This window comes from Rhineura floridana, chromosome 8, assembly GCF_030035675.1.
Source record: "Rhineura floridana isolate rRhiFlo1 chromosome 8, rRhiFlo1.hap2, whole genome shotgun sequence".
NCBI lineage: Eukaryota > Metazoa > Chordata > Lepidosauria > Squamata > Rhineuridae > Rhineura > Rhineura floridana.
Window position 1 is genome coordinate 59,887,573 of NC_084487.1, and position 12,189 is coordinate 59,899,761.

Genomic DNA, 12,189 nt, shown 5'->3' on the forward strand with positions numbered 1-12,189 from the left:
TTCCAATTTGTCTTTGTGGGGCATGGTGATAGAGCAAATGGTGGCCTCTCAACTCCAGGTAATTTGGGCTGATACTGATTGCTTGGATCCATTCCAATTTGGGATGGGAACAGCATTGGTTGCCCTGGTGGGTGGGAGGGTCTCTCAGTGGCTTTTGATACCATCAGCCGTAATGTCCTTCTGGACTATCAGGTTTGCGCTTAGGAAGCACTGTGTTATGATAGTTCTGGTCCTTCTTGGATATTTGGACCCAGAAGGTGGTGCTGGGGTACTTTTGCTCCACCCTGTGGCCATCGATTTATGGGGTTCCACAAAGATCTATGTTATCCCAACATGAACCCTTTAGACACCCAAAAGTGTCAGCTCTATGTGTCCTTTCCATCCTTAGATTCCAGGGAGGTTGTCAAAATCCTAAACCAGTGCCTGGAAGCAATTCTGGGATGGATGAGGGCAAAGAAGCTGAAGTTAAACCTGAGAATGACAGAGGTGCTGCAGGTAGGGTGATGGTTGTCCTGCCCACCTCTCAAAATCCCTTGTTGTGGTTCCCAAGCTTGGGAGCCACAGCGCAAGGGGTGTTGCCAGCCCCATGCTTTGCAATCCTCATTGCACTGCTCCTTACCATCTCCAATTATTAGATTTACAAATATAATATGTATAGTTTACAAATATACAAGCAGAGCATACACACATTCACATGCTTCTTTCTATGCTCCATCCAGAGAAGCAAGCCTAAAAATATTTTAAATAAATTTGAAAAATGTCTTCATAGATCTTAGGCATTAGTAGAATATTATCAGAGCACATTCGAGACAGGCAACAATATTCAGGGTGTGAAGGAGAGCCACTTAAGGTTGTAGCCTGGAGAGAGTTCTGAGGGCCAAATAGAGAGGCAGGAGGGGCACATTTGACCCTTGGGCCTGAGGTTACTTACCTCTGCCATAGTGTGTGGGGAAGGGTTGTTGAAGCCTTTCTTCTTCTGCCTTGATCACTGTAAAACACTCCCTCCACCCCAACCTCCATGCTTGGCATTTAGTAGCAAGCGATTAATATTAAGAGAAAAGCTCCCATTGGTGCTCAGGGCTTACCTTGTTGGCTTAACATTCACCTTTCAAACAATCTCTTACATTCTTTCTACAGTAAAATTGCTTCATGAACTTCTCCCAAGGGTTCCCAAGATTTAATCCCAGCATGACAAAATTCACTGAGAAAGAATTAATGGCGGCAGATACTCTTTCAACAGCACGGCTACAGGCCATTATCACCAGATGAATGACACGAAGAACATGATGTTGCTATCTGTGTGGATTTCATTGCAGAGAGGATATCATGCCAGCATTTTCCCCCCAGACAAGGATACTAGAAACACAAGAGGCCGATCCTTTGTGTGAGAAAAAAATAAATATTGCTTAGAAGAGTGGCCATAAGGAAACCTGAGAGGTGCTGAATTAACTAAATATCAACACGAGAGACTGAAGCTTCCTGTAGTCAGGAATTTACTCACGTTTCAAAACACAGCCACGATTTCAACAGCATTAGAGAAATAATGTTTTAAGAAAAGATGCACTAAGCTCATCAGGGCATGATTAAACGTTGAGCTTGAGCTCACTAGACAGATTGGTGATATATAAATGATGAATACAGGTATGGTAGCTTGCTGCCAAGTTAACGCTGACCAATCCCAATAAATACAGAACTTCTGGATCACCCATTATCAGTGCTGCAGTTACTCCAGATAGATGAGATTTGTAAAAGACTCAGGGCCAGTTTGGATGATTCCAATTCTGGTTCATGGCATGCAGCAGTGCACTATCCCTTCATATCTATCCTAATTATAGCCTATGCACATAAAATGCTAAGTACATCAGCTAAAACCATGCAGTCAATTCCCAGATTTTATCTAACAATTAACCACACATTGTCGGTCTATGCACGTAAGATTGCATGCATGCTCTGCATTTGGACAAGTCATCCAAATGTATGGGAACAGCAGAGTTGGGACAGTGTACAAGATGGTGTGGGGTGCTCCCCCATACACATGATGACTGGCCTGGCCCTTAGTTAAAGGCTCAGTTCTTAGAAGGACAAGAAATAAACCAGTTGTAGTTTGAACATAGTTATATTTTTGAACCATCTGCAGGGAAAGTGGGATATAGTAGAAAGCATTAACCTCCTTTCCAGGAATATAAATTACTGAGGTAATCAGGAGAAGATAATATTGTTTGTGAAGTTAGTTGAAACAAAGTGCTTAGAAAAGCCAGACTTGACTTAGCTCAATAATAAAGGATCTGTCACAAATTTCAGACTAGAGAAATGTCATGGATTATGCAGGCAACAGTGGCGTTTAAAAATATCCAAGAGACCTCTGACTATCTAATCTTTATATAATATAAACGACACAATAAAATAATACAAGTAATTAATAATTAATATGTTCTAAATAATGAGATTTTCTGTCTTTGATAGGCTGACTTAAATTATTAAATAATGTGAGGCTTACAAGTATAAAATCGATTATAAAATCTATATGTAATTAAAATACACAATAAAATAATATAAAATAAAATATGGTTATATATATTAAAACATTGTACAAACATTGGACGTAGGTATAGTAGAGGTTACAAAACCTTATTATTCATTCTATATTATATCTTTGCCAAGAGGCAAAATACAATCCTCTACCTACTTATCTGGGAATAAGCCCCACTGAATTCTAAGGGATTTACTTCTGAATAAGCCTCCTAATTGTTTTTGACATTTCCAGCAGTCTTTGAATCATTTTTTTTTTGTTTTATTTGACACAATCTATAGGAAATCAAGAATCAGGCAAACAATAATGAATACTAGGACTGAAGGATTGAGATGGAGACTAGCTGAGTAAACCTGGCTGGCTGGCTGCAGTCGTTAGAATTGCTGGTCACCATATCTTGGGTATTGTCCTGGCTCCTGGCCAAAACTAGACAACAGATGTGGTTACTTGTAATTAATGAAGTAAACTTTTATTATAGCAGTATAATGGTATAAACTCAGTGGGTTGGAAAAAGCAGAATCTAATCCAGGTACTCTTACAAGGCAGAGAAGTAGCAACAACAAATCCAGTCAGAGAGCAAAGGTTGAGGTATAGGAACCCAAAATTAGTAGCAAGAGTTCCAAGACTGCACGACGGCTGTGATGTCGTCCCAACACGTTTCCTTACCTGCCCGTCAAGCTTTTAAACAGAGGCAGAGAAGGTTCAGCTGCTATCCCTGGTCTCCTCCTTTCTCCTGATGTGACACTTCTCCCTGGGAGACAAGGCTGGATGTGCCTCCTCCTCTGAACTCCCCTGCTCTGTCACAGCAGGCTATACCCCTGAGCTATCCTCCTCCTCCACAGGCTGGGATCTCGTCAGCTCCTGGTGCATGACAGGTGTTGACCTAACCCAGAAGAGGTTTAGGGCCACACTAGATGTTAAGCAGCAGATGGGTGAACAGTAGGGCTGTACATAGACCCCTCAATCCAATTTGGGGCTTTGAGCATTACATTGTTCATTGCTGGGAGAACACAGCAAAACTCCATGAAAGTGTACTCCAAGAAAAGTTTGTATCTGAATAGGTTATGGACCCAGAATGCATGATAAAAATTGTTTGCCTCTGAGCATATGCATAGTGTATTTCTGTTATGAATGGGTAAGCATAGCCAAACACTGCACAGCTGAAGAAGACCATCTGTGGCACTTTTTTATTATTATTTATTTATTTATTAAATTTATACCCCGCCTTATGGCCAAAAGGCCCTCAAGGCGGCTTACAAAAGAAAATGAACATAACAATACATTAATAGAACATAATACATCAATAAAATAATACAATTCTCAAAATTAAATAACAATTCTCAAAATCAGATAACAAATAACATTATTAAAAGCAAATTATTGAGCAAGTGTTACTTTAAATACTTGTATATACATGTCCACAAGGCAAGAACAAGAATAACTCTGGCAACTGTTTTCTTTGTTATCAATCAAATTACTCATCATTTCCACAGTCAGCTGGGTTCTTCCTTTTCAGACATTCAAATTCTTCGGTCCCCCAGGAATAAACAAGGTAGGTTATGATGAAGGGAGGGGCCACCCGGAAAACCGGGGTTCCCACAAGTTCAGTCACATCTCCTGCACCAGGAGGAAGTTCTTTCTTGGGGCTGCCATGGAACCGTTCTGCCTCTTTGACTTGAACAAGTTGCTCATCCAGTGCTTCTTTCTGGAGCAGCAACTTTTGTGTATGGCCTGCCTGGACACCAAGATCTTTCTCCAGAGCAAAAATCACTCTCTCTTTGCCTTTTATCTCATCCATCAGCTTACGGATGTCCCTCTCGCATTCACGCTTCATTTTTCTACTGAGACTGGGTGCTGAGGCTCAGCTTCTGTTTTCTGTGGGCAGCAACGGCAGTGGTACCTTTTTCAGTCCGTCGTTTTCAGCTTCTGGCAAGCAGCCCCACCCCTGCTTGCTCAATGTGATAATGAAGAATTCCAAAGGCAGCACATGAGGTAATACTTAGACAGCCACAAGACTATTTTTGCGTATCTGGCTTCACGGCATGCAGGAACAGACTGGCAGTGTCTCTCATCTCTATGATCTTCATTTCCTAGAACCCATCTCCTAACTCAATTTGGTTTCACCTCTTCTTTTGTTTGTAAAATTTGCTACTACTCCCCCTTCCCTGACACCCACTAAATCATTCTCTTCCACCCAACCACTCTGCAGGTGCTGGTCGTGTCTAAAGTGATCCTTGGACATATCATGTATAGAAGATAAGGAAAGGTAAGAGAAGAAAAGGGAGGAGGAGGAGAAAGCGGTTAGCGTTTCCTCTGATAGCAACTCAGGTGGCAGCTCAAATCAGCGGGGTCAAGAGGAGGTGAGAAAAAATTGTTTTGGAGGCCTGATGCAGCCCTCAGACCTGTGTTACCTGCCCCTAGGTAAGGGTTTTATGGAATAACAAGTGGCTTCTGTGGCTAGGGCATGCTTATGTCCAGCTTAAGCTGATTTTCCAGCTATGGCCATTCCTGGACTGGGATAGCTTGTTCTCAGCTGTCCATGCTTTGACAACTTCCTATCTAGACAACTGTAATGCACTTTATGTGGGGCTGCCCTTGGAGAGTGGAGGCTGTAGCAAGTGCAGAATACAGATGCTAGGCTGGTAAGTGGGGTAGCCCAATGGTACTATGTAACACCAATCCTGAATGCACTGACAGTGTAGTGAGGTACCGGGCCCATTTCAAAGTATTAGTATTAGCATATGAAGCCCTAAATGGCTTGGGACCCAAGTACCTAAAAGAGCCTTTTCCTTAGTATCAACCATCTCAGGCTCTATGATCAGGTGAGGCCTTGTTGGTGGTGCCACCAGTGGGGGCTGCCCGGTTGGCATTTAGTCATGACAGAGCCTTTTCCACAGCAGTTCCCCACTTGTGGAATGCCCTCCTTGATGAGATGTGTCCGTCTCTCTCATTATTGACCTTCAGGAGGAATTTGAAGACATTCCTGTTTACCCAGGCATTTGATGGCTGAAAGAGACTGCTCCTGGCAACCCAAAGATTATTGGATGAAGGAATGTTGTGAACTGTAACTGTTTTTCCAATGTTTCCACACTATTTTTAGAATGTGTTTTAATTGTTTTGTGGCTCTATTTGCTGCCCTGGGCTCCCTGGGGAGGAAGAGTGTAATAAACAAGGCTCTGTTAATTTCAGTTGGCCTGTTTCAAAGGATGTCCATTGCTTAAGAAGATTTGGAGAAAAGAAAGTGGCTGACAGTGAACCTAAAAATAACAAAAGTTCTCACACACACGCCACCAGGGCATTTTCATAAGACACTTAGAATTTTAACAGGGCCGAGAAAGCAGAAGGCAACTATTTGTAGCACATATAAGCCTTCTGGCCAATGCACCTTTTACATTCATTTATCAAGCTTGATGTCGGAAAATGCCTTTACAATGAATTTGCATGTAGTTTGACTTTTCCTACACGGTCTACCCTAGCTATGTTTATACTTTCCAAAGACTGTTGCTGGGGAAAACACCAACCAAGAGTACTGTGGCACTTTAAGGATTAAGTCTTTTTTTTTTAATGGATTACTAAACTTTCCTGGACTAGAGCCCACTTCATCCGATGCAGGTACACCATATTTAAAAGTCGTCTTCTTGTAACTTGCTGGTTGCCTCTTAATATCCTCCGGGGCTTTTTTTCCTTTCCTTTCCTTTATTCCTTCTCCAGATTTAATGGCAAATCTGGGACCGAGCGGCGGGATGACAAAAAGCACAGTCACCCGCACAGTCCATCCATGGCCATATAATTGCCCAAAGCAATTGATCAATGAAGTCACGATAAAGCAAAGTAACCGGTTAATGATGCGTGCACATTATATATACCTCGAGTGAGTTTGTATATGTTGAAAAAGACAGCGATGGGTGGAAGAAGGAAACCCACAGAGGGTGACAGAAGAATGCCAGGGTCCTTTCGTCTAGCTCTCCCTCCCCGATCCACAACTTTCCGCTCCCTCCTTTCCAGCCACCCCCCCCCCCGGTGGCCTGATTCTGCTCTTCACAGCTTCACCTTCCCGAAGTTCCCCAGCGCTTCCCCCGCCCTGGCCAAGACTCACAAGGAAGGCGTGTCCTTCTTGTCAGGATTGCTGCTGCGGGAGGCAGCTTGGAGCTATAAAAGACTAGATCGGAGGCCGGCTTGGGCTTAGCTTCCCGCCTCTGCTTCACGTGAGAGCGCCCGGGCCGTGCAGAGCCGAGCAGCGCCTCCTACGTGCCTGGGGCGACGCGCGAGCAAGAGGAGGCGAGCGAGCGGACGAGCCGCGCTGCCACCGAAGGCGCCGGGCAAGCCCAATGCGTGGACTAGCTGCCTTTGCAACATGCTGGAGCTACAGATCCGCTAAAGGGAGTTTGCACGCCGCTGCTGGGGCTGGATTGCAGCGCTCTCTTTCCTTATGAAGAAGGCACAAGTGAGTAGCGCCCCGGGGAAGTTCTGCGCCCCGGGGACGGGTTCAGACGCCTCTGGTTACATTGTTGCCTCGATAGGTTGTGGGAGGCGTATGGGGGGGTGTCAGCTCTCCGGGTGCCTGCGAAAAGGGCAGTTACTCGGGGAACTCGCAGAAGACCTTCCTGGGTAAGAGTGGCGCCGCCTTACTTCAAGGGACACTTGTCGCAACTGAGAGAGAGACCGGCCTGGGGCTCTCCGGAGGATTTCACAAATGATTAGCTGATGGGTGGCTGGGGCGTGTGGCAGAAGCTCTTAAGTTTTTGTAGGTGGATTTGGGTGGCGGAGACATGCCATCCGGCACTGGGACACCACCGGGCATTTCCAACCGATGACTGGGGCACCATGGGGGTGGGCTGATGGGGAGCTTGCCCTCTGCCAGGCTGCACTGGCGCCGAGACGCTCGCTGCACAGGCCCTCGCGGGGTTGCTGGCTAAGGCGCATGCCGCGCGGTAGCGCTGCTCCCGAAGTGCGCGAAGCAACGCCGGCCTTATCGCTTCCTTCTCCTTATCTGCACTGCCCTTTGTGCAGTTTGGTGGGAAAGTTCCTGGTTGCGGACGGATAGAACGCGATTAATAGATGATTTATTACAGATGATGTGAATAACGGACATCATAGATGAGTAGGCAGGCAGCAGTCTCATTGAACCTGTCCCCACTGACATTTTGCTGGAAGACGGACATGCTGAGGCTTATTTCTGGCGTGCAGCGGCTTCATTCAAAGAGCCTGTTCGGTGTGCATCACTTAGGTATACTTCCATCTGTCAGGGCATCGGTGGCATTTTTCTCCTTGCCTTCCCTCCCATAATGCATGGCTCTGTGAGTTTATTAAAACCCTGTTCCATTATTTCCTCCCAAATTGTGCCCAACATGACAACTACTGTACTGCTTTTTGTTTTTAAAGGAGGGCGGGAGGCACTGGCAGAGAAAGGAACTGGAAAAGAATTGCTCTGGGATGTATTTATTTATTTTATTTTGCTAACTGCAAAAGAATAATAACTGCAAGAAACTCTGCTTAAACTGTGAACTGAAGGTGATGGTGGTGTGCAGAACGTTTGTCCAGTTTTCCCTTGATATGTTTCTTTGCCCATTTTTACAGAGCTGATTCTTTTCCTTCCCCACCCCCTTTTCACAAAGCTGGATGCTTTTCTGCTCACTTCCTTTGGTACCTGCTGCTTCCTTGGCCCATACCATTTTAGATCTCTCATGTGTACGTCGTAGGAAAAGGGGTGCAGTGGAAGGAAGGAAGGAAATATAGGTGGAAATCAAAGCAGGGGGGGAATCAGGAAAAATTACTTTGGTAAATCAGTCGGTTTCTCAGGCAAAGTGAAATAGGAAGACCCTGCATTTTGGATGCTACAGACCCTGAAATGACTAATAGGTGTAAGCTATTAATGCAGGACAGTATGATCTCTGAAAGTCTTCATAGTACTTGAAAAACATGTCCTTAAAACCATTCTATGCCTACAAACGTTGAATGTTGGATGGCTGCCTTTAGCTGCCTGATTTGCAACAAAAGTGTACAATTGGGCTATATGCTGCGAGGCAAACTGCTGTGTGTGTGAATATGCCTAGGACTAAGTGAGCACTCTTGATCTGAGTACATTTCAAAGGCCAGTTTCTATGCAATGAGGGCAAGGGATTTACTTAAAATAATAATAAAAAAAACTTCATAAATTTCAGAGAAAAGAGGTGAAGAGCAATAGAGGCTGCAACCTGTTACATCTCACTCTTCAACCTCGATTTGAATCCTTTGGGGAGAGGAAAGTTTACTTTTAATGTAATGTTAATGTTAACATTCTAGGTTAGTAAAGTGGGCATGGTAAGTCCCATCCCATTCATCTGACGAGGGAGGCAGTCAGCCTTGGTATGCTGGACCAAATGGCTTGGCTCAGGATACTTGGCTCACTGTGGCCTGTGGCACTGTTCCTGACCCGGCAGTGAAGCATCCGTCAGCCATCAAGCACGCGGGCTTCTTGCTAGCTGGAACAGGGATGTGGTTGGGCCAAGAGCTATTTTATTTTTTGCCCTTGGAAAAATGGAAGGTGGGGGACACTTGCAGAAAAAATCTGTCATCTTGCTGAATGGTGCTGGATGTTAATCGAACATGAGAAGGACTCAAACAAATGTCTGATTCCTTTGGAGAGATTAAAGCAGAGGAAGCTTCCAGCTAGACTGGGAAGTTCTTCCTTTCCTTCCCCACTTCAGAAAAAGTAACATTCCACACTCAAGGCAAGTGGAAACGAATCCTGTGGTGATAATAAAGCACACATTATTTTCTCCTGCTCTCTTTGTGCCATGCTACTGAGTCTGAATGAAATGGGTTAAACAGTAGGATGCTTGTCCTGAGGTGTGGATGTAGGTTGATGTTGGTAGGTTCCTGCCTTTTGACCACGGGATTGAATGGAATGACCTCTAGGCAGCTTCAGAGTGTGACGTAATCACCACCACATCATTCTTCATCAACCATTGTTTTATACCTTTCATGTAATATGGTCTATTGTTTGTGTCACATTTGCACCAACGGCTTGTTGAAGAAGAAAACCAAGACACAAGGCGATAAGGATCTTTGCAGTAGGAATTACTACTAAAATACTTTGATTCAGGTTTTTAGGCTGATTCCAGATGTTATTGCTTAGAATCACTTGACTTCAGTAGGAGGAGAAGCATGCTTAATATTCCAACCTAAGGCTATCATGTTAAGCATACCTGCTGGTAATAAGTCCCACTAAACTCAGTAAGACCCGCATATTTATGAGTGGCTGTAAAAACAAAGCTTTTGAACAACTTATATGGCTTATACAGAAGAAGATCCGTTTATATAGAAGGTGGTCAGAAGATTATTATTATTTTAAATACTTCATTACAGGACATATGCGAGAGTGTGACCTAATGATGAAAATGATTTTATATGCAAGCATGTTGTAAACTAAAAGTTTCTCTTCTGTTAGTTAGGACTAGTTGTGTAAGATTTATGCACAGGAAAATGAATAAAGTAGTTTTAATTTTTGGAGTTTGATACAATAGAAAAGCTTTGTTTATAACAGTTTTGTTGTGTATGTGATGTCCCAAGTGTCAAAGAATGGACTGGAGTATGCTGGCACTACTTTTATCATATCTAAAAACAGTTTTCATAACTAAGAACTGAGCATGTATATACAAGATTCTATTATATATTATGGTCTTTTAAAAATGTATTTGTAGTAATGCGTTTTAAATTAACGAAAGTCAAAGTCTTAATTGATGGCCCTCGGCTAATAAATAAAATTAAGCATTTGGGATATGAACATTCAGCTCCTCCTCCACAATAATTACACTGCTGTAATCTCATTTAAGGATTACTTGGGCAAGAGGATTTGTGGGATCATAAGCTTTAGTAAATAAACACTGGTACAAGAAGCAAATCTATATAATTTTCACCCTGACATTCAAAGCGTTTTTCATAGTAATGAGTATAAACGTGTGTTTTAAAAATGGGAAAGAATAGAGTTAGTATGAATTTCAAAATATTGTGAGCTTGCAAAAAATTATTGTTTCCCTCCGTTATTGGTTAAATGGCAATTCTGCAGCTAATATATTGGGGGGAGAAATACTTTTTTGAAAGACACTGCTCAGATTGCAGAAACTATATGTCAGGCACTGAAATATGAGGGATAATAATGAATTTGGTGATAACTGGCCAAAGCCTGTCAGAAATTTGACCTGCCGGCTAGACATGCAAACTTTAGGAGACCTTAGTAGTGGAAAAGAGCTAGAGGCAGAAAGAATACAGCTTTCTTTTGTTGAATGCGTACATTTATTGCCAGCAGTTACATGACCTTCAGGGCTTCTCTGTGAGGACAGTCCTGGTAGTGCAGCATTCTTGCTGCTGAAGAGGGTCTTTGGAAATAAGTGGGCAGTGCAAGCCATGCAAAAGAAATCCTGAAGGAGAACAGCAACAAGGGGAAGAAAAATTGTATTATGTCCTAGAAGATTTAATGAAGAACAATCCATGTTTCCTCCAGTATGAAGGAGTTGTGCTCCTGATTCAAAAGCCTGCTTAAAGCTCCAATTTCAGCAGTAGATCAGCTGTAGGCAAATCAGGCCTGCAGTTGTAAATGGCAGTCAGACCCACTGACCTGTGCTATTGATATGTCACTTCATACTCTTAAAAGTATAATAATAACAACAATACTAAAGAAAACACCTTGGGGCAAGAGGCAAGGAAAACTGCTTGAGAATCAGAGAAGGGAAGGTTCAGGTAATTAATGGCTATACCTAGCTGCAAAAAAAGTCAACTGGAAATAAGTTTGGATTTTGATTTCTGTTTCTATGTAAGCCCAAGTGAGGCATCTCACCTTTGTAGGCATAATAAAGTGAGACAAATAAAGTGAGATGTTGCTGTCTGGCCATTTGTTTATATGCTTATCTCTAAAACTCAGTGATGATTCCTTATTTCCCTTTTTAATAAAAATATCTGGATTTTATTTAACAGGGCCTAGTTTAGGCCAGTCCGCAAGCCTGTTTTCAGTATTAGTACTTAGCTTTTGGACATGCTTAATAATAAAGAAATGTGTCTTTAATCTGTGCAGAGGGAATTTTCCTCAGGAGTGAGTGACTGCAGCCCTCCCTCCTGCAGTTCAAGGTGGGGTTAAGGAAAGGGACTTTCAACATAGAGGGCATGATTTATGGGACTGCTTGAGTCCCAAGACCCCTCTTTGGTGCTGTTTATCTGCTTAACAGCTATGATCCTTTTGCAGGGACCATTTCTTTTTTAACTCCAACAGAGCCCAGTTATCTAATTCAAGCATGCCTGCCGGTGGCGGAAATCTCGCTCCGAAGACGATCGGACACAGGTTAGAGCAGCAATAGCTGCCTACCAAGTGGCAACAAAGGCAACAAAGAGGGATTTCTTTGCTGCCTCTATTGCATCCGCAGAGTGTTGTCCCAGGAGGTTGTTCCAAGTGGTCCGAAGCCTGGTCGGTCCAGTTGCGCAGGAACCCATGGAGCATTCTAAAGCCTCCTGTGACACATTTGCCAAACACTTTGCTGATAAAATCGAGCGCCTGAAGAGCACGATTCCGTATGCCGTGGATACAGGAAGTGGGCCAGAGCTGGCCAGTTGCATCCCGGTCCAGTGGGATCGGTTTCAGCCTCTTCCCTCTGAGGAAGTTGACAAGGTGCTCTCTACTGTGAGGCCGA

The 12,189-nt window shown here is 43.5% G+C and overlaps 1 protein-coding gene across 4 annotated transcripts in view; it reads left to right on the forward strand.

The window, feature by feature from the left end:
* Positions 1–6,722: 6,722 nt before the first annotated feature.
* The window catches only part of KITLG (KIT ligand), a 114,545-nt gene continuing 109,078 nt past the window's right edge, over positions 6,723–12,189 (forward strand). For all 4 annotated transcript variants that reach the window (XM_061639602.1, XM_061639600.1, XM_061639601.1 and 1 more), the window contains exon 1: positions 6,723–6,974. In XM_061639602.1, the coding sequence (XP_061495586.1) occupies positions 6,960–6,974 (15 nt within the window). In that variant the 5' untranslated portion in view covers positions 6,723–6,959. The remainder of the gene's footprint in view (positions 6,975–12,189) is intronic.